This window comes from Pinus tabuliformis, chromosome 6 (assembly GCF_031772625.1).
Source record: "Pinus tabuliformis cultivar Carrire ecotype Pingquan chromosome 6, CPIR1, whole genome shotgun sequence".
Lineage (NCBI taxonomy): Eukaryota > Viridiplantae > Streptophyta > Pinopsida > Pinales > Pinaceae > Pinus > Pinus tabuliformis.
Genome location: NC_142292.1, coordinates 769511941 through 769539560, shown reverse-complemented (window position 1 = coordinate 769539560; position 27620 = coordinate 769511941). Strand labels below are relative to the sequence as shown.

General features: G+C 40.8%; 1 protein-coding gene across 1 annotated transcript; it reads right to left on the bottom strand.

Moving 5' to 3' along the window:
- Window positions 1-20814: 20814 nt before the first annotated feature.
- LOC149260997 (uncharacterized) lies at window positions 20815-27041 on the bottom strand. Its single transcript, XM_089367105.1, has 2 exons — window positions 25027-27041; window positions 20815-24922 (listed from the first exon to the last, which is right to left on the bottom strand). Exons 1-2 carry the CDS (start codon window positions 27039-27041, stop codon window positions 20815-20817), a joined length of 6123 nt encoding a protein of 2040 aa, XP_089223231.1.
- Window positions 27042-27620: the final 579 nt, after the last annotated feature.

The following is a 27620-nucleotide window of genomic DNA, read 5'->3' as shown; positions in this document are numbered from 1 at the left end:
TCTAACTTAGTGAAATACTTTGCATACCTCAATTGATCAAGAAAATCATCAATTTTTGGGAGTGGATAACGATTCTTTACCGTGATTTATTTAGTGCATGAAAATCCACACACATGCGCCAAGTACCATCCTTCTTTGGCACCAAGACAATGGGTGAACCACATGGCGAAGTATATGGGCGTATGATACCTTTGCTCAGTAATTCTTGGATTTGTTTTTAAATTTTCAAACTCTCCATAATAGACATGCGATACATGCCAATGTTCGGAAGTGGAACATCCTGTTGCAACTGAATTTCATGTTGAATTCCACTCTTGGGAGGTAACCCCTTTGGTTCCAAAAACATCTTGCCATGCTTGCTTACCACATCAAACAAATCAGATTTCAATTTATCATCACAACCTTCAAAAGATTCATAATCAATATCATTCTTTTTCTTGATCATGAGAAGCATAAAATTTTTACTTGCATTTACTAGTCTCTTCATCTGCCCTGCATTAACCAAAGAAATGTTCAATTTTTTGCGATGGGCTCTCACTATGTACTCCACCCCTTTCTTGAGAAATATGTATTTGTTTTCATGGCAGTAAAATACTGCTTTTCTATCATATAAAAAAGGACTACCCAAAATGATTCATGAGATGTCAAGTGGAACTACATCTAACTCAACTTCATCAACGAACTTTTCAGTAATGGCGAACTTGAATAAACACTTCCTTGTAAACTGTAAGTTTGCATTGTTTACTATCTAACCCAATGGATATGGCTTGTGATGAGGTACAGTTTCAAGGTCTAGTTTTTTAACCAAGTCTTTTGAAATCAAGTTTGATTGTGACCCACTATCAAATAATGCATCAATCTTTGTATTATTTGAAATCACTTTAACATGAAACAATTCTATTCTTGACTCTTCATTTGGAGTGTTGTTTTGACTATGTGATGAACTAGTGCTTGCAACAATTTCTTTTCCTTTTGTAACCATGGTTGAAATCTTGGTCTCATCACCAGAATTTGAACCAAGGTCATGTTATGTGGCAGCTGTCATCTTTTGTTTTCCCTTATTGTTTTGTTTCTTAGGCCTTAATTCGGTATGTAGTTTCCAACAGTGGGCTTCATCATGCCCCTCTTTGGAATAATGTTTGCATGTGATTTTACCCTTCTTTCTTCACACTTGCATTCTTCTTTCCCTTCCATTTTCCACCCTTTTCCTTATCCTTACCCTTGAATGGATTCCTCTTACTACCCTCTTCCTGAATGTTCTTTCCTCTAGATTCAAGATGTGTGGCTTGCACACATACCTCATCTAAATTGTTTGGATTAAACATAAGGATAGTATGTTTCAAATAGGAATGTAAACCCAAATATATTTCAGCAGTGTATCTTGGGAATTCAAATTCACTCCTAATAACAAAGCCCTTTTTCTAAACTCCTGTGTATAATCTTGGACTGTTTGGCCTTTAAGCTACCTAAAATTCTACCAACTCATAATGGATTTTTGCATATAGGCTAAAGGATAAAACTGTCTTTTAATTGCATAAACAAATTCAACCCAAGTGATGGATATCTTACCATGGATTCTCATTTCCTCTTGAGTCTTTTCTTCCCACCAAACTAGTGCAACTCCTTCTAGCCTCAGTGAAGCCAACTAGATCTTTATGTCGTCTTCTTGAAGGTTATGAATTTTGCAGTATACCTCCAACTGTCGAATCCAATTGTCCAACTTTTCTGCATTCACCTCTCCATTGTACATGGGAAGTTCGAATTTTATGTCCAATTTCAGTAATGGAGTTTTTCCTTTTGGGGTTTTGGAATGAGTATGGGCAGTTTCAGTGGTGGTAGTGGAAGATGATACTGTGTGAGATGGTGAAGATGATGAGGAAGATGACGAGGATGGTGGAGATGGAGGTGGTTTTCCACCATTCCCTTTGGAATCCTTCTTCTCATCTTTTTTGTCATATGAGATTCCTTCTCCATGTGGAGGTTTAGAACTCTCTCCAACCATTATGTTGTTCCTCTCTTCATAGAGGACTTTAACCATCTCAGTCAAAGTATAGAAATATTTCTTGAATTCTTCCTCTTCTGAAGAGGGACCTTCAGGCTCTCTTTCTCTAGACCTAATGGCTATGGATTCAGGTTTAAAATTTGTACTGATTGTACCTCTTCAATCTCAGTTGAAGGTAAAACTTGAGGATTTTCAAGTGAAGCTAGAATTGGAACTTTGGGTGGTGGAGATTGTGGCCTTGTGGCTCTCCTTCTTATGGGCATACCTAAGGAGTTGCAACCAATAACTTCCCTTCTCCTTTCTGCAACTTTAACCTTGTAAGCATCACAATTTTGCAACCATTAAACCCTAATTGCACAAACTCAAGCAAGCAAGCAATTCAACCTTGTGCTTTGATACCAACTTGATATGTTTTTTTATGATTAGTTTTGTTGTGCTAATAACAATTACAGATTTATAAACATGTGCTTGCTTCTTGCTTTTTGAGCTGAGGTTTCCTTAGTTGTTGGTGCTTACAAACAGGTAAATTTCCTTAAGTTAAACAAGACATTCATGAGCAAAATAGCTTCAAAAATGAATAATGAACAACAAACATGTACAGTACAACAAACCATCAAAGAGACACATTAACGCAGTGTTTTGATGAAGGAGTTTACCCCTCCTGGGCTATATCTCCTTGATCCAACTTCCATGGCTTGGGCCTATGTATTAGCTCAATGTGGCAAAAATTCTGTTTACTGTTGAAAATAGCAACAAGAAATGCTAAAAATAGAAGTGTTAAAAATAGCACTACTATAAATAGCAGTTCAGGTACCAGTGTTGGACATAGCAACAAGGAATGAAAAATGGAAGTGCTAAAAATAACATTGCTATAAATAGCATTTCAGGATAGATTCCAATTTTAGTTAGTCCCTGAACTAAAATTGAGAAGTAAAATTCGAATTTGATCTTAGCAGTTGTTTGTAATATAATTAATTAATTCATCTTGAGTTAATTAGTTGTAGGAAATCAAACATGAAGTCTATGTGAAGACATGAAACAGTTTCTCCATTGATTGAGGAATTTATCCCTTAGTTATGAGTTGTAATTAGTTAGCTCAGTTAATTGAGTTAAGTCCAGTTAGATTAGTTCCAACAATTTGTTGAATTAATTGTGAGTTCAGTTAATTAATGCATGCATGCATGTAACTGCCGCACTTCAGATAACTGCATATTCTCTCATATATAACTCATGCATATCAGTTCAGTCAGAGACCTAGTTGAGATCAAAGGAAGGGACAATACACTATCAGTTGGAGGATTTTTCCTATATAGGAAACTCATCCATGCAGAAGGAATTATATCCTTCAGTACTGCACAGTTACTTTTGAGTTTAATGTGTTGTGTGAGAGGTAAATTCACACAGGTGGCAACATTGGACCCCAGGAGAAACTGCGCAAGGAAATAGGAGGCTTGGAGGGTAGAGGAGAAGGTTTGTGAGAAGCCTTTGACTGTCTATGAGCAACAGTTGAATTACAGAGAGAGAAAGATAGTTTGTGAGCTGATTCTTTTTGTAATTTGAACATATTTCCACTTGTATGATATACAGAGATTATGGTTTTAGGCTAAGGCTTTCCCCGGGTTATTCTTCTGTGTTCATGTGTGATTTATTTCTCATTCTCAGTTATATATGTTCTATTTGATCTTGCTCATATTCGATTAAGTTTCCGCAAAGTTTGTTGTAGAAGTAGATCTCGTATTTTGCTTTAGTACATTGCATAATCTGTTGATCTACAATGGGAATTTCTACATGGTATCGGAGGAAAGGTGATCTAAGTGAAGAAAAATATACAAGGGAGAAGTTCGAAGTTTGAGGTTCCTGAATATAGAAATCGAGTTCTTATCACATCTCAATTTTACCAATGGCGTTCAATGGTTTAAGACTCGAGTATGCCCTTGATGGTAGCTCGAATTATATAGCCTAGAGGGATCGTATGGAAGCAGTATTAGAGGATAACGGTCTAAAGGACTTCATTGATCAAGAAGTCCCCAAGCCGGCAGCAGCTAATGCTACAGAATTGCCGGAATGGAAGAAATGTGTGGTTAGAGCAAGGAGAATCCTCCTCTTGGAGGGAGTTCGAGACCACATTGTCTTGAGCCTCCATGGGAAGGAGACACTGTTTTCGATGTGGAAAACATTGAAAGATATATATCAGAACAACAACGATCAGAGGAAGCTGGCACTAAAAGACAAGCTTCGGAAAATCAAGTGTGAAAAGGGTGACACATCTCTACATATCTGAACAAGCTCACCACCTGCAAGGATGAGCTTGGAAGTGTAGGGATCACGACAGCCGATGATGACATGGTGAGTCTAGCTTTCCTCGGTCTTCCTAAGAGCTGGCATAGCTACCAAGGCTCGATAAATGGAAGAGAGAAACTACTAGATTGGGAACGACTTTGGTCGGATCTGATGCAGGAGGAGATAAGAAGAAGCACCAGAGATGGATCCTCATTAAAGCAAGATGATGAGGAAAATCTAGCCTTAGTGAGTAAGGCGAGGAAAGGGAAAGGGAAGGCATCCCATCCCAAATACGATTCTTCCCATGGTGGGAAGAAGTTTGACAAATCGAAAGTGCGATGCTTTCATTGCGATGAGGTGGGCCATTTTGCTACAAATTGTCCATTGAAGAAATCCAAGATAGGATCTAAAGAAGGATATGAAGGTGAGGCATTGGCCTCATAGTTCGAGTTGGATTTCACCCTCTTCGTATGCATGGTTTCATCCATGGTGGGATGTGGTTGGTTTCTTGATAGTGGAGCTTCTTTCCACATGACCGGTGACAAGAGTTTGTTCAATACCTTGGAGGAGAAATCTCTCCAGATACTCATAGCGATAATGATGAAAAGTATAATGTCTCGGGAGTAGGCACAGTGGTTTTTCAGAGGGAGCATGGAGCTCGCATTACCTTGACTGATGTTGAGTATGTACCAGGACTGAGGAAAAATTTGGTGTCGATCGCAATGCTGGAAGACAAAGTCTATGATGTAGTCTTCAGTAAGGGAAAGGTTTTCCTTCAACACATCACCATGAGACAGGTGAGAAGCAGATCGGTTCACGAGTCAAGAATTTGTATGCTCTTAAGGTTCAAGATGCATGAAAAGCCTTGAGGTGCAACGTAAATGATGGAGACTTGGTGGTTGAGAGGGAGAGTACATTACCTCTCAACATGCAGTCCCAGAAGAAGTCTCAGACAATTGTGGAGGAGCCACAATTGGTGAAACAACTTCAAGAGGTTGTGGAGCAGCCACAACTAGAGAAGCCGAGAGGAGATCGAGTAGAGACATCTACTCATGCAGAGACCTCTAGTAGGGGGAAATTTTGAGCCAAGTGGGCAAAGGGATCACATGCATCCATACCTCCAGGTCAGAGGTGGGGCGATGTGGAGTGACAGTCCCAAGAAGGCTGGAATAGGGGCAGGATCATTGAGGTACCCAACCTCTTTGACTATACCTTGCTATGGAAGCCTCGATGAGGAGTAGCAGGACTGGTTGAGTGGGTAGAGGCAGATGCAGATGGAGTGGCAGAGAGAGCTACAGTGCAGGAATCCTAAGATAGTGTAGAGCTAGCATGCTGCAACAATGCGAGAGGCACAAGAGTGTTGCACCAGTGCAGGATGGCATAGAGAGGTGTGCAACGGTGCGAGATGCATGGAGTGTTGCAGCAACTCAGAGGTCACAAAGGGAGCACTTGTCAGCGACATAGGAACCTTCAGCTTTAGAGGATGTTTCTAGTCCAACAGGGAGGTCAGTTGGGAGATTTTTTGTTTCTAGAGTTGCTAGAGCAAAAACACTTGGGAGAAGTGTTGCATGCAGAACATTCCAAAGGTTTAGGATCGGGTTCGAGTTGAATGCCTTTCTTTTTGAGAGGGAGTGTTGAAAATAGCAACAAGAAATGCTAAAAATAGAAGTGCTAAAAATAGCAGTTTGGGTACCAGTGTTAGAAATAGCAATAAGGAATGAAAAATGGAAGTGCTAAAAATATCATTTCTATAAATAGCATTTAGAGATAGATTCCAATTTTAGTTAGTCTGTTATGAAACCAGCTCAAGAAAAGATAGAAAAGATAGATCAACGCCTTAGAATTCAGCCTCTTCGAGGGGGCAACCTCCTTTACATTACATAAATGAACAATTCTTGGATGATTCAAATGACAAAACCTCCTTTCTATATATAGGAGTCTAAGGAGTCACAATATAATCCAGCCGACCTAACAATAATAATATAAAGCCACAAAAATAACAATAGAGGGATTCTATGGGGCACAGAAATAACAATATGGGGGTAATAGGGGCACAACAATATAAATAAGGGGTATAACTACAATAGTAATGGGGTAATCACTAGTATTATAGGGACCCAACATGCCCCTCTCCTTCAAAAAAGTGTTGTCCTCAACGCTTGAGTAGTTCTGGATACTTCTGCATAAAATTCTCATCCTCCCATGTGGAATCTTCAGCGGATAAGTTCTTCCACTTGATAAGATACTCTGAAATTGATCGATTTCGTAGCTGTCGAGTTCTTGTTTCTGTGACTGCTTCCGGTTCCAATATAATTTTTCCTTCCTCGTCAAGTTCTGGCAATATTGTTTGAACTGGGAGCTTGTCGCCTATAACCTTCTTTAAACATGAAACATGGAAAACTGGGTGCAATCGAGAAGCTGCAGGAAGCTCCAATTTGTATGCCATAGTACCAATCTTTTGCAACACCTTGTACGGACCATAATACTTTGGTGATAATTTATTATCCTTCTTAGCTTGCTTTAGGGACATTTGCTTATATGGTTGTAGCCGTAGGAATACCCAATCACCTACATCAAAACTTCTTTCACTGCGATGTTGATCTGCCTGTTGTTTCATTCTATTTTGTGCCAACACGAGGTTATCCTTTAAGAGTTGGAGGACTTGTTGTTGATGTTCGATGTGATGTTCCACTGCCTGAACCTTAGAATTTTCTCTTAAATATGATGTGATGGATGGTGGTTGATACCCATAAAGTGCCATAAATGGGGTCATTTTTGTTGCTGTATGGAAGGAAGTGTTATACCACCATTCAGCCAGAGGCAACCATTTGACCCATTGTGTCTGTTTATCAGATACAAAGCAACGAAGATATCCTTCCAAACATTTGTTTACTATCTCAGTTTGCCCATCAGATTGAGGATGATAAGATGAGCTATGAGCTAACTGAGTACCAAGACAAGAAAATAATTCTGTCCAAAAATTTCCAGTGAAAATGGGATCTCTGTCACTTACAATAATCTTTGGGTTTCCATGTAGCTTTTGAATTGTTTCCATAAATGCAGTAGAAACTGTACTGGCTTTAAATGGATGTGATAATGCACAAAAGTGTGCATACTTGGTAAGTCTGTCAACTACCACCATGATGACACTCTTTCCCTCAGACTTGGGTAAACCTGTGATAAAATCCATTGAAACCTCCTCCCAACGTTGGCTTGGAATGGATAAAGGTTGTAATAGACCCGGTGTCTTAATTGTTTCAACTTTATTTTGTTGGCAAACCAAACATTCCGCCACAAACTTTTGAATATCTGATTTAAGGCCATCCCAAAAAAATTCCTTCTTAACCCTGTGGTAAGTTTTTAAAAATCCTGAGTGCCCTCCTAAGGGAGAAGTGTGCAATTCCATAAGAATCTTTTGTTTTAGCTGGGAATTCTTACAGAGGTATAAGCGATCTTTGTACCATAACGAATCATTTTTCCAGCTAAATGTATCAGACGTACTGGAATCTTGTTGTAGCTTTCGAATAAGTGCCCACACTTCTTCGTCATTCTTCCATTCCTCCCTTGCTTCGTTTATCCAATCTGGTTGGATAATAGAAATGGCGCACAACAATGCTTCCACATCCTCATCCTTTCTTGAGAGTGCATCTGCCACCACATTTTGCTTCCCTTTTTTGTAGATGATTTCAAAGTCATAACCCAACATCTTTGTGACCCACTTTTGTTGCTCTTCAGAGGATAATCTTTGTTCTAAAAAGTATTTAAGGCTATCATGATCCGTTTTTACCTTGAAGTGTCTTCCCATTAGGTAGGGTCGCCATTTCTTAAGTGCATGGAGTATTGCCAACATTTCCTTCTCATAAATAGCTTTGCTTAAAAACTTTCCTTGATTGGACGACTTTCAAAAGCAATGGGTCTTTCATCTTGCATTAGAACAGCACCAATTCCATTTCCTGAAGCATCACATTCCACAATAAAGGTTTTTGTGAAGTCCGGTGTAGCTAAGACCGGTGCTTGGCACATTGCCTCTTTAAGATGTTCAAAGGCCTTTGTTGCTTCCGGAGTCCATGAAAATGCATCTTTCTTCAATAATGTTGTTAGAGGTGCTGCTATTCTCCCATAATTCTTAACAAACTTGCGATAATACCCTGTCAACCCAAGAAATCCTCGCAGATGCTTTATGGATGTGGGGATTTTCCATTCCTTAATGGCTTTAATTTTGCTAGGGTCTACCTTAACTCCTTCATGAGATACAATATGACCCAAATATTCCACCTCCTGGACTCCAAAGAAACATTTGGATCTTTTTGCATATAATTGTTTCTCCTCCAATAGTTGTAGCACCCTGTCAACATGTTCAACATGATCCTTCCAAGACTTGCTGTAGATTAGTATATCATCAAAAAATACTAACACAAATTTTCTAAGGAATGGTTTGAAAATTGAATTCATCAAACCTTGAAATGTTGAAGGTGCATTGGTAAGGCCAAAAGGCATGACCAAAAATTCATAATGACCCTCATGAGTTCTAAATGCCGTTTTCGGAATGTCTTCAATCTTCATTCTGATTTGATGATATCCCGAACGAAGATCCAACTTGGTGAAGTAAATTGATCCATGCAATTCATCCAGTAATTCATCAATGACAGGAATGGGGAACTTATCTTTAATAGTGAGCTTGTTGAGCTCCCTATAATCCGGACACATGCGCCATGATCCATCCTTCTTGTGCACCAATACTACTGGAGCAGAGAAAGAACTTTGACTCGGTTGAATTATACCAGCCTCTAGCATTTCTGCAACCATACGTTCAATTTCACTTTTTTGGACATAGGGATATCTGTACGGCCTGATGTTTGGAGGAACACTTCCTGGAATCAGATGAATAGCATGATCATGATCACGCATAGGTGGGAGACCTTTGGGAGTCTCAAATACCTTGGAATGATTGTCCAGACTTTTTGGAGATCTGGAGAAATAGATGATTCCAATGTGGAAACATCTAGCGAACATAATTGTGCAATTACACCTCTTTGCTCCTTTTTTAGAAGCTTTGTCATACCATTAGAGCTGATTATCTTTCCTGGTTTCCCTGCAATACCCCTTAATTCAACTTCCTTTCCTTCCGTAGAAAATTTGATGAAAAGTTCTTGAAAATTAAAAGCTATTGTACCCAAGGATTGTAGCCATTGGACTCCTAGTACAACATCAGCACCTCCCATTGGAATGGAAAGCATTGGGCTAGTCAATACATATTCTCCCATGGATAGCTTGATATTATGGCACTTTCCAGAGCAATTTATTGTTCCTCCATTTGCAATCATCACTTGACACTCTGGTGCTGGATATAGGAAGCAATTCAATTCTTTTGCTACCCTACAATGAATAAAATTGTGGGTGCTTCCTGAATCAATCAACACTATTACCTTTTTCTTCTTGATTTGTCCTTCTATCTTGATGGTTTGAGGAGTGGTAATTCCCGCCAATGCATTACAAGATATGGTCGGATTTATTTGTTCTTCATCTAGGCTTTGTTCCTGGAGTATATCTTCTTCTTTTGACCTTTCTTGCTCCTTTTCTTCTTCCTCTTCACAATCTATGTAGAATAATTTCTTCTCAGCACACTTATGACCTTTAGTGTATTTGCTATCACAACTGTAACAAAGCCCTTTTGCTCTTTTTTCTTCCAATTGTTGTGGTGTCAACCTTATAGGTTGTGGAAGACTAGGGGCAACAACACTTCCGTCTTTATAGTTGTGAGTGGTATGCTTCCTGGTTGCCATAATTTTGCTTTCCATTTTTCTTGCTAACCTGAATGCCTTCTCTAATGAATCAGGTTCCCAAAGGCGAACATCATGTTGGATATTATCCTTTAAAGACCCTATGAACACATCAATCCTATGCTCCTCTGGAATATCTTTTACCCTTATGTTCAATTTTTGGAACTCCTCAATGTGCTCCATTATTGAACCCTTTTGTTTGAGACTTATCAATTGGCTAAAAAAAGTGTTGCTTTTTGTATCCTCATAATGTGCTATCAATTCTTCCGTAAAAATTGCCCAAGTGATAAATTTTTTACGAGAGCAAAGCCATTGATACCATACAAACTGATTTGGTTCCAAATATACAGTTGCCATACGTACCTTTTGTGTGTTTTGCACATTATTGAGATCGAAGAATTGCTCCATCTGTAATATCCATGTGGCGGGATCCTTGCCATCAAACTTCCTCATATCGATTTTTGGAATATGGTGGGTCTTCGATCCAACATTAGAGTCTATGGAATCATGATTAACATTTCTTTTGTTCTCATCATGAGTTTCCTTTACAACCTTTTCACCATTAGTAAGTATTTCTTGTAGAAAATTTGTCAAATCTGTCTTCAAATCTGCCATGTCTGTCATCAAATCTGTCTTCAAATCTGCCATGTCTCTCTTCAAATCTGTCTTCGAATCATCCATCTTAGCTTCCATGCCCTTTATCTTAGATTCCACGCCATTTATCTTAGATTCCACGCCATTTATCTTAGCTTCTGTTAGCTTTTGTGAGCGTGACATTTGTTGCACTTGTTCTTGTAATTTTGATATATCATGTAGCATTTCTTCCTCTTCTTCATGAGTCATGCTAGAGCTTTCAGGTTCCTTACTAGGTGTTTGCATTTTCTTTCCTCGGGGCATCAGTTACCGATAATAATGCTTTACTATGCCCTTTGAATTCCGTTAAACCAAGCTTACGCAAAAATTTAAAAAAAACTACACACCTTTTTTCACTTTATAGAAGCCTGATATTGAATCTGATGTATCTCTGTAATTTCGGATCATCCAGTTCTGAAATTGTGACCTGTAGTAGCCTTCTGCGTCCTCTTTCCAATGCCACAAGTCTGACCCAAATTGGATTCTCCAAGGAAGAGTTATGTGAAATCTCCCACAGTGACTTGCTTCTAGACTAGTTCAGTAGAGCGAACTTGTACGACGTGCCACGAGTCACTGTTTCAACCTTTGGATCTGAAACATGCACACAAGAAACTAAAGTTCGTCCTCTTTCTGTACCTTCTTACGAAATTTCAATCCAATCCCTAGAGAGAAAGTTATGACGATTTTCCCCAGGTCACCTGTTTTGAATGTAATTCAGGAGTCTGCAAAAAGACCAACTTCCTCAGATCATATCTCCGCAAATATCGCGCGAAAAGCTCTGAAATTCGGACCCAAGGTTCAGCGCGATTTCTTCTCAAATGGGTTTTTTTTCGACTTCTGAAACATCACAGAAAAAATTTATAGCGAAAATTCCACGATGACCTGTTTGGAGCAGCGAAACCCTAGAATCCAAAGCTCTGATACCAAATGTTATGAAACCAGCTCAAGAAAAGATAGAAAAGATAGATCAACGCCTTAGAATTCAGCCTCTTCGAGGGGGAAACCTCCTTTACATTACATAAATGAACAATTCTTGGATGATTCAAATGACAAAACCTCCTTTCTATATATAGGAGTCTAAGGAGTCACAATATAATCCAACCGACCTAACAATAATAATATAAAGCCACAAAAATAACAATAGAGGGATTCTATGGGGCACAGAAATAACAACATGGGGGTAATAGGGGTACAACAATATAAATAAGGGGTATAACTACAATAGTAATGGGGTAATCACTAGTATTATAGGGACCCAACATAGTCCCTGAATTGAAATTGAGAACTGAAATTCGAATTTGATCTTAGCAGATGTTTGTAAAATAATTAATTAATTCATCTTGAGTTAATTAGTTGTAGGAAATAAAACATGAAGTCTATGTGAATACATGCAACAATTTCTCCATTAATTGAGGAATTTATCCCTTAGTTAAAGAGATAAGGATGAGTTGTAATTTGAGTTGTAATTAGTTAGCTCAGTTAACTGAGTTAAGTCCAGTTAGATTAGTTCCAACAGTTTGTTGAATTAATTGGCAGTTCAGTTAGTTAATGCATGATCCAAGTGGATATTGGTGGGCACCCGCCAATTCCATTTGGACCCCCACCATTGTTTCTTTCAGTTTTTCAGTTTCCTTAATTGTAGTACAATTTACTATTTTTAGCAGTTTTTCGGGTCCTAAACTTCCGGCGCTGTTTTGAGACCCTAAATGACGTTTTTTTGGAAATCTACCACAAATTATTTTTTGTTTAAAATTGTCTTTTTCGTCGTAGTCCTTGGAGAGATCTTTCCAACGGGTTATCATGCGTGTCAAACAGAGATAATATGACCAAGTCACAACCCCGGGAAGTTGGCTGTCCAACTCACCCCAACTGGGCCCATAAAATCTTGGTGTTACATCTCCTCGAGTTAGGGTTTTGGTTGTTTAGGGTGTGCTCTTATTATTCAATAATGAAAAGGCCCTTGAGCCTCATTGTAAGGCAGTTTAGAGGCATGTAGTTACCACATCTCTTCTCAGAGATAAGCTACCATTTCCCTAGTTGGTTTATTTCCATTTCTGTTTGTAAGCATATTTCAGTGTTTTACATTAATGAAGTGAAGTATTATTTCCGTTGCATCTCTGTGTTTATGGTTATCTCTTTAATTTGTTGTGTTCCTGTTTAAATCCAGATCAGTGGTATCAGAGCGATTTGCTTTTTTTCTCTGTTTTTCTTTGCATGTCCCAACGAGGTCGGGATATAAGGAGTTAGGGCTTGAATTGGTCGAACCTTTGCAAGACCAGCCTCGCAAATCCCGACGGCCTCCCATGGCGGATGAAAAGAAAGACGAGGGGGTAAGAGATCCTATCAAAATCTCGCTCGAAGAAGCCCTTGAGCGACAAAGGAACGCAATGACAGACAACTTTGCCCAGATCCTTCAACGGCTACCCAGGGGCAATGCATCAGCTTCCAACAGCTACTCTAGAAACGCCACACCATTTAAGGTACAAGTTAATTTTGAAATCCCCATATTCGAGGGTTAGATAGATGCAGATGCCGTCGATAAATGGTTAAATCTGCTAGAGGGTTATTTTTCTGTTCATGATTTTTCCAGTCGGGAAAAGATTATTTTCGCTCTTCTTAAAGCAACACCCCACGTCAAGGATTGGTGGGAAACCTACTGTGAGCAGAAGGATGAAAGTACAGGCTCACTATTTTCAGCTGCACCCACTTGGAATTCATTCTGGGATGCCATCAAGGAGCAGTACTACCTTGTCGGAAGCTATGAGGATCAATACATAAAGTGGACCACGTTGCGGTAGGGAAGGGACCAAGACGTGTCGAAGTTTACCAATATTTTCCATACTCAAATACCGCGGCTGCCTACACAATTACATCCAAGAAGAAATAGAATTCTTGAACATCTCCTCGCTCGGCATAGCATACCGATATGCCATCAAGGTTGAGCAAAAGTTTAAACAAAAGAAGCGAGACTTTGGATCTGCGAATCCGAAGCAAGGGAAAGGTGCCCCCAAACCGCAGAACAAAGGACAAAGCCAAGGCGGGGTGGCCCAAGACAACCCACCAAAGCTGCAAGCAAAGAACAATGCCGTGAAGCCGAAAAAGGACACAGGAAAGTGGTGTGAGTTCCATAAGAGCTCCACTCACAACACAAGTGAGTGTCGGGCCAAGCAGTCACTGGTGGCCGAGCTAAAGGTTTCAGAATCAAATGCATGTTTTGACTCTGAGTCAGAACCCGACAAGGGGAATGACAAAGGGAAGCAAATTATCGATGTGGAGCCCAATGCTACCGTTGCCACCACGAAGATCCATAAGGAGGAACTCGAAGATCCAGAGGAGGAGGAGCATCTCTTCCACTCCTAGATGTGGGTAAAGGGCTCTCTGCTATAGTTCATTGTCGATAGCGGGAGCCAAAAGAACCTCATTTCGGTAGAGTTCGTGAAGCGGCTGGGCTTACCGACCACAATACATACACAACCGTACACCATTGGGTGGCTTCACCAAGGATGGGATTTTCGCGTGAGCCAGCAGTGTCGCCTTCCATACAACATCAAGCCCTTCACGGATGAGGTATTGTGTGACATTGCTCCCCTTGAAGTTTGTGATGTATTATTAGGACAACCATACTTGTGGAAGCGACATGCTGTGTATGAATCAAGGCCCCATGCTGTTATTGTTACTTTGGGAAATAAGTTGTACAGGATACTGTAGGTAGCACCGCCTATGACCATCTCTTTGGTTACTGCAAAACAATGCAGTAAGCTCATTTCCAAAACCGGGAAATTTGTTTTCTTGATGATATGCCCTCAAGGAAAGAAGAAGACGGTGGCCACGACCTCTAGACAGGGACCCTCCGCACGACAACTACAGATGGACAAGGTCATGGAGGAGTACGAGGACATCTTCACCTCCCCCACAGGAGTTCCTCTACACTATCAGGTCAAGCACTCCATCGATCTGACCCCAGGTGCGCCGCTGCCCAATGGACCAATCTATCGGTGCTCCGTTATGGAGAATGATGAAATCAAGAGGCAGATTCAGGAGCTGCTGCAGAAAGGTCACATCCATCCAAGTTCATCACCCCGTGGGAGCCCGATCGTGTTGGTAAAGAAGAAGAATGGGACTTGGAGACTCCGTATTGACTATCGAGCGCTGAACAAGATCATTGTCCGTAATAGGTACTCGATCCCACGGATTGATGACCTCTTGGACAAACTGAAGGGGGAAAAATATTTCAGCAAGGTCGATTTGAAGTCAGGATATCACTAGGTACTAATCGAACCCTCCGATGTGTGGAAGATTGCCTTCAAAGCCAAGGAGGGCCTTTTTTAATAGTTAGTTATGCCTTTCGGATTAAAGAATGCTCCTACAAGCTTCATGAGGCTAATGGATGACATTTTATGGCCATTCACCAACTCATTTGTAGTGGTATACTTGGATGACATCCTGATCTTCAGCCAGAGTTGGGAAGAGAACCTCCACCACATCCGACAGGTTCTCCAAACACTGCGGAAACACAAGTTATGTGCCAATTTGGAGAAATGCACTTTTGGCATGACCCAGGTTCAATATATGGGATACATTATTAATGAACAGGGGGTGCATGTGGATCCAACCAAGATCCAAGTCATTTGGGATTGGCCATCTCCAACCACTTTGACAGAGCTCCGCAGCTTTCTAGGTCTTGCCAACTTCTACCGTAGGTTCGTGTTGGGATTTTCTCATATCACTTGGCCCTTGAGTCAAGTCACCAAGGGAGGAGCGAAAGCAAAATTCTTTTGGTTTGAATCTCAACAGAAGGCATTCATAGAGTTGAAAGATCGCCTCTGCTCAGCACCAGTGCTCGCATTACCAAACTTGCAACAACCATTTCAGGTCGAGTCAGATGGCTTTGACGATGCTATTAGGGTAGTCCTTACTCAACACGGGCATCCAGTGGCATATCACAATGAGACACTTTCAGACACAGTCCGGAAGTATCCCACTTATGACAAAGAGATGTATTCCATTGTGCAGGCCTGCCGACAATGGAAGCATTACATTTTGGGGAAGGAAACGGTCATCCACACAGACCACCAACCCTTGCAGTTCATACAGACGCAAGGGAAATTGCAGAATGATCGCCATTAGAAGTGTTCCACATACCTGCAACAATTCCATTTGAATATCAAGTATAAGAAGGGCAACACCAATAATGTTGCAGATTGCCTCATTCGACCACCGATCATGGCGTTAACCACCGTGCTCAACTCTTGTGGGTACGAGACTTCTGATTGGCCACTTCTCTACAAAAGCGACCCAGAATTCGGCTACACATACCAAACACTCTTGGAGGGTCAACATGTTCCAGATTTTCACCTCCAAGATGCCCTGTTATGTCACCTGGGTCACCTTTGTGTTCCTTCAAGCGAGCGTGCCAAGATGATTTAGGAAGCACACTATAGTCGGGCTGTTGGGCATTTTGGGGTCGAGAAAATGGTGGCAGTACTGTAGAAGTATTTCTATTGGCCGAATCTTCGACAGGATGTTGGGAAGTACATTAGATAATGCACTGCATGTGCCATTTCCAAACCAACCATCAAGAAGCAAGGCCTCTATACCCCGTTACCTACCCCTAGTCGACCTTGGGAATCCATCTCCATGGATTACATGTCAGGCCTTCCTTCCACTAAGCATGGAAACAACTATGTTTTTGTGGTTGTCGACGGGTTCTCGAAGATGGCCATTATGGCGACGTGCAAGAAGAATATCATAGCAGAAGCCACTGCTAAACTCTTCTTTGAACGAGTGTGGGTACACTTTGGGATCCCACAGTCTATCATCTCAGATTGAGACAACAGGTTCCTCAGTACATTTTGGTCCAGTCTTTGGTCAATGCTGGACACCAAACTCACTAAGTCCACATCCTTCCATCCTCAAACTGATGGCCAGACATAGGTTGTCAACAGGATGATCGTACACATTATGCGCATGTACAACTCAAAGCATCCATGCACATGGGACGAGAGCCTCCCCTATGTTCAGCACAGCTACAACTAGGCTCTCCACAGCTCGACTGTCCACAACCCTTTTCAGGTGGGCTTGGGATTCCAGCCTATCCCATTGATGTGGCCATGCCATTGTAGCTACTCATGTAGATTCGACTCATGTCCAGTCTAAAACAGATAAGGCAAACAACTTCATCGAGCACATCCAACATATTCGCCAGTAGGTCCATGACATTCTGGAGAAAGCAAATGCCAAGTACAAGCAGCGACATGATCAACATCGGGTGCCACACAAGTTTCAGGTGGGTGACAAAGTCTGGTTGCATTTGCAAAAGGAATGCCTTACCGGAGCCTATCGGAAACTTAGACCACTCCGATATGGTCCTTACACCATTACCAAGGCCGTGGGAGACAGTGCATTTGAACTCAACATTCCCCCATTCCTTGGCCTGCACCCAGTGTTCATTGTGGACCGCCTTCGACCATGCTTTCCACCATTACTAGACACATCCGACATTGTAGAACAACTCACACCCACAGAGTTGAATCCAGATTGCATGGAACAAGCTGCAACTGATCGGATCATGGACACACAGATCAAGCACACTCGCCAGTAGAATATCCAATTGTATCAAGTTGTCAAAGCAGGCCAACTCCTTCACTAGGGAAAGTGGCTCACCAGGGACCAAGTTCAACAGAAGTTTCCTCATCTCATGGAGGAACTCAACGCAATGGGGACCATTGCTTCCTAAGGGGGGAGGAATGATCCAGGTGGATATTGGTGGCCACCCGCCAATTCCATTTGGACCCCCACCATTGCTTCTTTCAATTTTTCAATTTCCTTAATTGTAGCACAATTTACTAATTTTAGTAGTTTTTTGGGTCCTAAACTTCCGGAGCCGTTTTGAGGCCCTAAACGACGTTTTTTTGGAAATCTACTGCCAACGATCTTTTGTCTAAAATCATCTTTTCTGTCATAGTCCTCGGAGAGATCTTTCCAATAGGTTATCATGCACGTCAAATGGAGATAATATGACCAAGTCACGACCCTGGGAAGTTGGCTGTCCAACTCACCCCAACGGGGCCCATAAACTCTTGGTGTTACATCTCCTCAGGTTAGGGTTTTGGTTGTTTAGGGTTTGCTCTTATTTTTCAATAATAAAAAAGGCCCTTGAGCCTCATTGTAAGGTAGTTTAGAGGCATGTAGCTGCCACATCTCTTCTCAGAGATAAGCTACCATCACCTTAGCTAGTTTATTTCCATTTTTGTTTGTAAACATATTTCAGTATTTTACATTAATGAAGTGAAGTATTATTTCCGTTGCATCTCTGTGTTTATGGTTATCTCTGTAATTTGTTGCGTTCCTGCTTAAATCCGGATCAATGCATGCATGCATGTAACTGTTGCACTTCAAATAACTGAATATTCTCTCATAAATAACTCATGCATGTCAGTTCAGTCAGAGACCCAGTTGAGATCAGAGGAAGGGACAATGTACTATCAGTTGGAGGATTTTTCCTATATAGGAAACTCATCCATGCAGAAGGAATTATCTCCTTCAGGACTGCGCAATTACTTTTGAGTTTAATGTGTTGTGTGAGAGGTAAATTCACACAGGTGGTAGCATTAGACCCCAGGAGAAACTATGCAAGGAAATAGGAGGCTTGGAGAGCAGAGGAGAAGGTTTGTGAGAAGCCTTTGATTGTCTATGAGCAGCAGTTGGATTGCAGGGAGAGCAGGATAACTTCTGAGCTGATTCTTTTTGTAATCTAAACATATTTCCACTTGTATGATATATAGAGATTGGGGTTTTAGGCTGAGGCTTTCCCCGGGTTATTCTTCTGTGTTCATGTGTGATTGATTTATCATTCTCAGTGAATGTGTTCTATTTGATCTTGCTCATATTCGATTAAGCTTTCACAAAGTTTGTTGTAGAAGTAGATCTTGTATTTGATTTAGTACATTACATAATATGTTGATCTAAAGTGGGAATTTCTACATTTACAAAGCTCTATGACTCTTGATACCTGCACCAATATGTTCAGAAGGTCCAAATTAGCTAAGAACACTTCTTTTTTATCTCAATTTGGTCGAAAACTGAGCAAGTTATGCTTCATTCAATTTTTCCTAGGAAACCTCCACTAAATCTGGAGAGACTCCAGTTAAGTCTGCCAAAACTGGCAGTTTCCACCTAATTTGGCGCACTGCCAAATCTGCTGCCAACTTAATCTGAATTTTAAGCATGCTTAATTAATGTTTTAAACGGATTTAGTTTAAAATAAACGAGATTAGCGCTAAGCGCTTCCGCTGGCTGGCCCTTGAATGTGTGGTTGAGGTCACATGGGGTGGGGGCTGGCCCGCAGAGCTAGCTCCCACCACCCCCACTGTCAGCATCAAACTATGGCATAAATGACTGTGTTGCGACCCTCCTCTCAAACACGTTGTCTGTGGTTTGTTGGTAATACATGGGAATTAGGAGGGAGAGGTCACGTGTTCATACCCGCCTTCCTCGATCACATTGTTTTGCCATATTAATATATATGGCAATCCCAAGTTTGAAACTTTGGTTTAATGCGTCATTTAATGTTTAATATCCCATTTGAAATATATAACATATATGCCACAAAGACTTTGGTTTAATTTGAATGTGGATTATCTATATATATATATATATATATATACATAACATAAATAATAACTATATATATAATATATAATAATATTTAAATAAAAATAAATTCGAATTCCACTTGGAGCCAGTTAGGCAATTTCCCTTTCACACAACCACACTGGCGAATCCGGAGGTGACACTTGTCACAGCTCCATTGGGTGAAAACTGAAGAAGATTCCCCTTGCTGATTGGAATACCATGTCATCATTTTGTCTCATTCTACAATTTTTTTAGTTATTTAGGAAAACAAACAACATGCATTTTCTTCTTCATCCAGACTTCGTTTTCTATGAAACGAATTGCGTTGCAATCATCTTGATGAGACGGACGCAACCGTATAGTTTTCGAGCCAATCTGATAACTTTGAATTTTGAGCTAAATACTGAGCACCTGATCAATATGTTTACTCACAGGACCAAGGTAGATTGCTATGAAAAGGCCATTGAGTGCCTGAATGATGATGGAGAAAGAAGAATCATTCATCAGTGAAGATGATTAAAGCTAGACAAGCTAAGCGCAATTGTAGGAAAGGGTGTGTATTGTTTTAAGAAAGCGTTTAAGATTTTATTTTATATATAGTATACTAAATTTCAAGAGAATTGGCTTTTTATTCTATATATATCTATATATATATACATACATACATATATATATATATATATATATATATATATATATATATATATATGTATATATATATATATGTATATATATATATATGTATATATATATATATATGTATATACATATATATGTATATACATATATATATATATACATATATATATATATATATATATATATATATATATATATATATACATATACATATATATATACATATACATATATATATACATATACATATACATATATATATATATATATATATAAATTTATATATATATAAATTTATGTAGCAAATAAATCAGTACATTTATTTGTTATATAACTTTTTTTATATGAATATATATAGATATATATATATATATATATATATATATATATATAGATATATATATATATTTTTCCAAAGAAAAAAACGAACTTTTTATATAAGATAAATAAAAAGTTACAAGCAGATGCATAGCATTCAGTTTGCTGTAGAGACGAACACCACAGCAGCCCCAGAGAAGTAAACTGTCTCCTCTGTACAAAACTGAGAAAAAACAAGACTCTGTTCTCCTGAGTCTGAACAGTACATTCACCCATTCCGGCAGATCGCTAAAAACAGTCCTTTAAAAGACCAGCAGAGACGCGATATCACAGGTCGAGTTTCGATTCGTGGGTCTCCTCATAGAGGAAAACAACCCACTAAAAGGAAAACAAGATATCCTGGATAAACGCAGTGACAACAAAAATTTAACATGTCCAGTAACAAAGTCTGTATCATCGTTTTTTACAACAGCTATATAATATATGAAAGTACCAAAAAAAACTCTAAACAACAGATAATTTTGAAAATTAAGCATAAGGAGGATGATCTGACACATGGATCTGATCATGGACTTGCTCAGTTAATATCCAACTGCCCATAGCTTGCTGCAGACCATCTTTAGAAAGCCTGTCCGCTGCTTCATTTCGGTCCCTGTAGATATGTTCAATTGAAAACACATTAAAAGAGAGTTTTAAATTCAGGATTTCTTCTAATAGAGGCCTCAACAAGTAATTCTGACATCTACTTTTTCCATTAACCCATTTCACAACATTCAAAGAATCCCCAAAGATCTGAACTGTGAAGATGTTTCTGTGGATAAGCCAACATAGAAGATATTTTAATGCAGAAAGTTCAGCAAAATTGTTTGATCCGGTTCCAAGGCCCACTGAAGCTTTTAAAGAGTGTGAATTATTTAAATGGATGATTATCCCTGCCCCAGCTGCGTTATTCTGAGAAGCCCCATCAAAGTAGGCCCAAGGGATCCCAACTCTGATTTGTTCTTCCCTGCTCTGAGTTGATTTTCTTGACTCCTCTGGTTCAGGGATGCTGGACAGTATAGCTGTGCTTTGAATTGCAATAGATTCAGCTGAGGTAGATCTGTCAGTAAAAATGCATCTGTTTCTTGCTATCCAAACCCCCCAATAGATGATGGGAGGAAGATTCCTCATATTCCCTTCTGAGCTAAGTCTCCACCAATTTTCCCATGCTACAGATAAATTTTCCCCTTCCCAGCTTAACTGTTTCTTTAATAACTTTTGCACCTCTTCCCATACCTTTTTTACGAATGGACAGACCAAAAAAAGATGAGTGATGGTCTCAGAGTCAGCTATACATAAAGGGCATCTTCCAGGCCCTTGCTTATATCTAGATTGGAGGATATCCCATGTTGGAATTTTCTTTTTTAACACACACCAAAAGAACAGTCTAGCTTTTTTTGGGCATTTTAATTTCAACAGAGGTTTTGACCACCATTCTGGTTCATCCCATCCTTTTTTCGTCATTAAGAACTTATAACCGGCCTTAGGGGAGTAGGCTCCTGAGTCTGCATGAGCCCATACCAGAAGGTCTGGTCTATCCTTTAATCTTACATTGGATCTGGTAAGTTCCTGAATGAAAACCTGCCACTCATTCCACCAAAGAGGTCTAAGCTCTAATTCTTCTCCAGATTTCCATGCTTGCCCCCATATAGTGGACTGACCTATTTTCTCAATCTGATTCAAATATATGATGCCCTTTGATTCCAAGTGTCTGATCAGTCCTGGGGACAAAGCGAACAATTCATTGCAGCCCACCCAAGGGTCCCTACCTATCCTCAAATTTTCTCCGTTTCCTACCTGCCATGCCAATCCTTGTTCTATGATTTTAAATGCCTCAGTAGTAGCTTTCCATACCACTGAAACATTCCTTCCTTTCTTATTTGGGTTACGAATCCATTCTTCTAGAGGAACAAGATCTATATACTTTCGCTTCACCACTCTTGTCCACAAATTCTCAGAATTGATGATCCTCCATCCGGACTTGGCTGCCAAGGAAACACTAAAATCATAAAGATTTTTTATTCCCCATCCTCCCCAATCTTTTGGCTTTGCAATTTTCTCCCAAGCAACCCAGGGAAGAACAGAGTCCTCCTTTGATCCTGACCATAGGAATCTGCTGCAGATCTTTTTTATCTTGTGAAGAATCCCTTTTGGAATCCAAGTCAGGGCTGCCCAGAACACTGGCATGGCTTGCAACACAGAGTTTACTAGGGTCAGTCTGCCAGCTCTAGATAGCCACTTGAAACTCCAATGAGTGATTTTTGCTTCTATTTTGGCCACCAGCCAGTTCCAGTCCTGCTTTTTGTATGCATTTGGCTTCAGCCAGAAACCCAAGTACTTGAACGGATTCTCCATATTATAGACCTCAAAGGGCAGGATAGATGAGATCTGGATCCTTTCGTGTCTATTGAAACCTTCCATTATTAACTGAGACTTTCTGAGGTTTATTTGCATCCCTGTGGCTTTCATGAACAGATCAAGAATGTTTTTTAGTTCTTTAATTTCATTCAAGCTCCCATTTGTAAATAATAAAATATCATCTACAAAAAGGAGGTGAGTAATGAACATATTTACAGCAACTTCCAAACCTTTTACCAAACCTGTTCTTCTGGCTTCCAAGATCAGTCTACTTAGACCCTCTGCCGCTAGAAGGAAAAGCAATGGCGATAGAGGACATCCCTGTCTCAGTCCCCTTTGACCTTTGAAAAATTGTGATGAAGCCCCATTAATTAAGACTGCAAAACTTACACTGGTTACACATCCCATAATCCAATTTATAAACTCCAGATTGAACCCCAGATGGGTCAACAACATCCTGAGATATGTCCAGCTGATCCTGTCATATGCTTTTGACAGATCAATTTTAATCACAGCCCCTTTCTTGTTTGATTGTCTAATGCTGTGAATTGTCTCCTGTGCCACTCCTATGGCTTCATGGATTTGTCGACCGTCTAGGAACCCAAACTGTTCACTTGAAATGCATTTGGACAGGATCGGTTTTAGGCGGACAGCTATAAGTTTTGCAATGATTTTATAAACACAGTTGCACAGAGAAATAGGCCTGAAATCTTCAAAGGAATCCGGATCCTCCTTTTTTGGGATAAGAGCTATAAAAGTTGCATTAAAAGGAGAATATATCTCGCCTTTCCTCCTCGACTCTTCCACCACCTCAGTTAGTTCTGCTCCAATCGATTCAAAAAAATGGTGGAAAAGTTCAATAGTCCACCCGTCCGGGCCCGGGCTTTTATCTTTTGCCATTGATTTTACAATGCTTTCCACTTCCTCCTTTGTCACTTCTCTGATTAAGTCTTCTGCTTCCTCCTCCTCCACAAAACGGGGGAAACATTGAGCTGTTCTGATTACTTCTGCTAATGTTATCCCTCCTTGTTCAGTAAACAGATTCTGAAAGTGAGTCCTTCCCATATTTGATAGAGACTCAAAAGAGGTGGCTTCTCTACCCTCAAGATCCTTTAGCTTCCATATTGTGTTTGCATTTTTCCGCCCTTTTGCATAATTATGGAAAAATTTCGTATTTTCGTCCCCAGCTCTTAACCAGATCGCCCTGCTCTTTAGCCTCCATTCCTCCTCTCTGTCTAGTAAGAGCTTGCCTCTGCGCTTTTCAAGCATCAGAATTTTTTCTTTTGACTCCTGAGTAGCATACCCATCTGCCTCAGGTTCCTCCAAAGCCCGCAATTCAGCATCAATTTTGGAGAGTTCCTCATTCTGCTTTTGTTTTCTTTCTTTTGCCCATTCCATGGTAGCTTTTTTGAGTCTTTTTAAGTTTTCCATAAAAAGGGCCCCTTTGTTCTCCAAAGAAGTTCTGCCCGGATGTCTCCAAGTGTCCCTGAAAAGCTTATTGAAAGATTCCTCTTGCAACCAGGAAGCATTGAATTTGAAAGGGGCCGCTGGCTTAATGGGGGGTTTTGATAATTCCATTAGGATGGGAAAGTGATCTGAGTTCCCCCCCTCGCCCACCCATTGCCTGAACATTGGGATTCTGGATGCCAGGTCTTCGCATAAGAGGAAACGGTCCAATCTCTTTGCCACTCTCTCCTCCCCTGCTCTTCTATTCCTCCAGGTAGGTTTTACTTTGATTAGATTTACATCTATCAGGTTATGAGAGAGGAGAGCATTTGTAAAGAAATCCGAGAGTGGATCTTCTCTGGCTGAGGGACCCCAAGCTTCCGCACTCCCCAGTGAAAAATTTAAATCTCCTCCTATAATCAAACTTCTGTCTTTCAGCAGAGATTTTGACAAAAGGTCATTCCAAAAGGATTCCCTTCCCTGGCATGGCCCATAGATATTTATGATCAAAAGGGGAAATCCAAACTCAGGAGAATGGATCTCCATACCTAGCACATGAGCCATTCCCCAATGATTGATAATCTGCATCCTTCCTTCCCTGACCCCAATTGCCAGGCCGCCCGAATGTCCCACAACATCTATAGCAAAGAAAACCCATCCAGGGAGAGAGATCCTAAGGGAAGATTCCACCTCAAAGCTTCTGCCTAGGGTCTCTTGGAGAAAGATGATATCCGGATTGTATCGCGAAACTAACTCCTTCAGGGCCAGTTTTTTGGGTTTACTGGCTAAACCCCTACAATTCCAAGATAGGAAGATCATTTTAAAACATTTTCAAGGGGATTTGCTGCTCTAAGCGCCCCAGGGATAGACATTTGTTTTCCGTCAGCCACATCAAACTTCGCTTTAACCTGAGCTTTTGACAAGTTTGATTTTCTGCCTCTGGCCTTCCTTTTGAAGGCCTGAGACGAGGTTGGGCCTAGCCCACCAACCGGATCAGGGATTTCGAGCTTTTTGACATGTTTTTTGTCGAGAGATCTTAGGTTATAATGGCACACCGGTGTAGAAAAAACAGGAACCATCCTACTAAGGGAATCATCTTCACAGTTCAGGTCAATGGATGGGATAGCAGCAGTGAGGTTTTCAATGTTTAAAAGATCATCATTGCAACAATTTTTTAGAGGAGAGCCAGATTTCAAGCAAGCATCTTTAGGTTCTGAAAATAAAGATGTATTACTTGAGTCTAGTTGCATACCGTTTGGGTCTTCTACAGGGATGTCTACAGCCTCATTTGTAGTCTCGTTGATTAACTTCTCCGGGCTGCGCTGGACCTCTTTTTCTTCTGGCGGTTCCTCTCCGGCCTGGCTATCAAGGGCTTCTTTCTGGGTTTGGACCGCTTCCGTAATATTCTCCTCTGGATGATCCTCAGTTGTAATATCCTTGTCTTTCCTCGATTTCTTCCCCCGCTGCTCACCTTTTTTCTGAGTCCTCCTTCTGCGGTTACCCAGCGGACAGTCCCTTGCCAGATGCCCATATTCATGGCACCTGTGACATCTAAAAGGAAGATGTTCATAATCCAACGGTTGCTCAAACACATATTCTTTATACTGTAGATTTATGGATTCCGCAAGCCCTTCTTTTGGATTTAATCGGACCAAGATCCTGGCCATGGCTCTTTCGTGGGTGTGAAGGAAAGACATGTCTGCTTCCAGGAAGGTGCCCAGTAGGTTCCCTATTGATCTGAAGATAGATTCTACCCACAGGAAGGGAGGAAGGCCGGGTGCCCTGACCCAAACCGGAAACTCATCTACCTTCTCCCTGTTCGCATCAAATAAAGGCGACCACCTTTTGAACATGACTGGACGATTCCCGAAAGCCCAATTTCTCCCTGCAACCCAATCCGCCGCTTCCTTGTTTTCAAATCTCACCATAAACCAACCCTTCACAAGCGCTGCAATCTTAAAGTTTTTTACCGGGGCCTCCTTCCACTGTTGCTCCGCCCACTGGTTCAAGAATTTACCAGAGAAAACCCTTCCTCTAGCTCTACCCACTAGAGTACATTCCGCCACCTCTAGCGCATCCTCGACCTGAACATCCATGCCTAGAACCAAATTTCCTTCGATCTTTTTCTTCTTTAGTGGTTTCGCCTTTTTCCGTTTTCCCCCAGCCCTCTCTTGTCCGGAATCTTCCTCCCTGGCTTGAGATTTTGGGTCCGCCTTGTCCAAAACCACCTGAGTTCCAGGCTCACTATCTGCTAGGGTTTTTCCGTCCTTATCTGAGATAGTTGCATGGAGTCCGCCTTCGAAACCTTCCTTTCTGCCTGTGCCAAACCCTAAAGCCTCTTCCTCCCAGCCAATAACTAGATTTTGTCCTTCCTTCCCTAACTTCGAAGGCTCGCCGGGACCTGTATTACTCCCTCCAGCTCCCAAGCTGGGCTTGGGTGACCCTTTTGTTATAAAATGTCTGGTAACAGCCGGCTGGCCGCCCCCTTCCGTCACTACACTTTCCGGCTTTAAACCTCCACCCACAGACCTCCAGACTCCCTGGTTTGCTTTGAAATTTATGATATCCTCAAGCCCTCCAGATAGAAAAAACGCATTAGAGGGAGATTTGTCCTTACTTACATGGGTGCCGAAGGGTTTTTCAGTCAGCTGGTAGTCCTTCTCCAGAAGGCCTGAAACTTTGGCGCCCCTTCCTCCTTTGTTGTGCAGTCCAGCCAGCTCCAAGCTTTCCTCCAACAGACCTTTTGCCGCTCTGTTACTCCACGAACCTTCCACAGCGAAATCCGCGGGTGCATGACTGCCAGCTGACCCGAAAAACTTGACAATATTCTGGGCATTAACCTCCTTTCCCCAAACCGACAGGATATCTTTCGGTGCAGGGTCTAGGTCAACTGCCTCTCTAGGTTTCACCATGGTAATAATCTGCAATAAAAACGAGTAAACTGCCACCGCTAACGGTCCGTTACCTGCTACTCTTCCTAAAACCGCCTGGGAACGTCAACCGCAAGAGCTCCAAAATGGTTTTACCAACAAACTAGCCCGGTGAGAGGTAATGCGAGCCCGTTCCGAGAAAACCTTCTGCATGAATACCCAGCTGTCCCCTCCTAACCTGGCTTAAACGTCCTCTGCCTCGGTGGAACAGCCAGCTGCCCCATCCCGTACCATCGTGTCCTCGTCAACCTACTTTTTCCCTGTTCGAACCCTAGGGCCTCCGGCGATCTCATCCCCCCGCTCCCCCCAACTATATCTATATCATGATTTTACCATATATATATATATATATATAACATTTATCAATAAATTTTACATCTTATTATATATGCTAAAAGCAAGTTATATTGTTTCTGTTTTTAGTCAAAAAGGCTTAAATTTTAATTAGTTTTGAAATTTCTAAATAAATTTTATAAATTTTATTAAAGTTTTGAAAAAAATGAATATTAAACTAAATATTTCGAATGGCAAAAAGAAGTGTTTAAGATTTTCTTTTATATA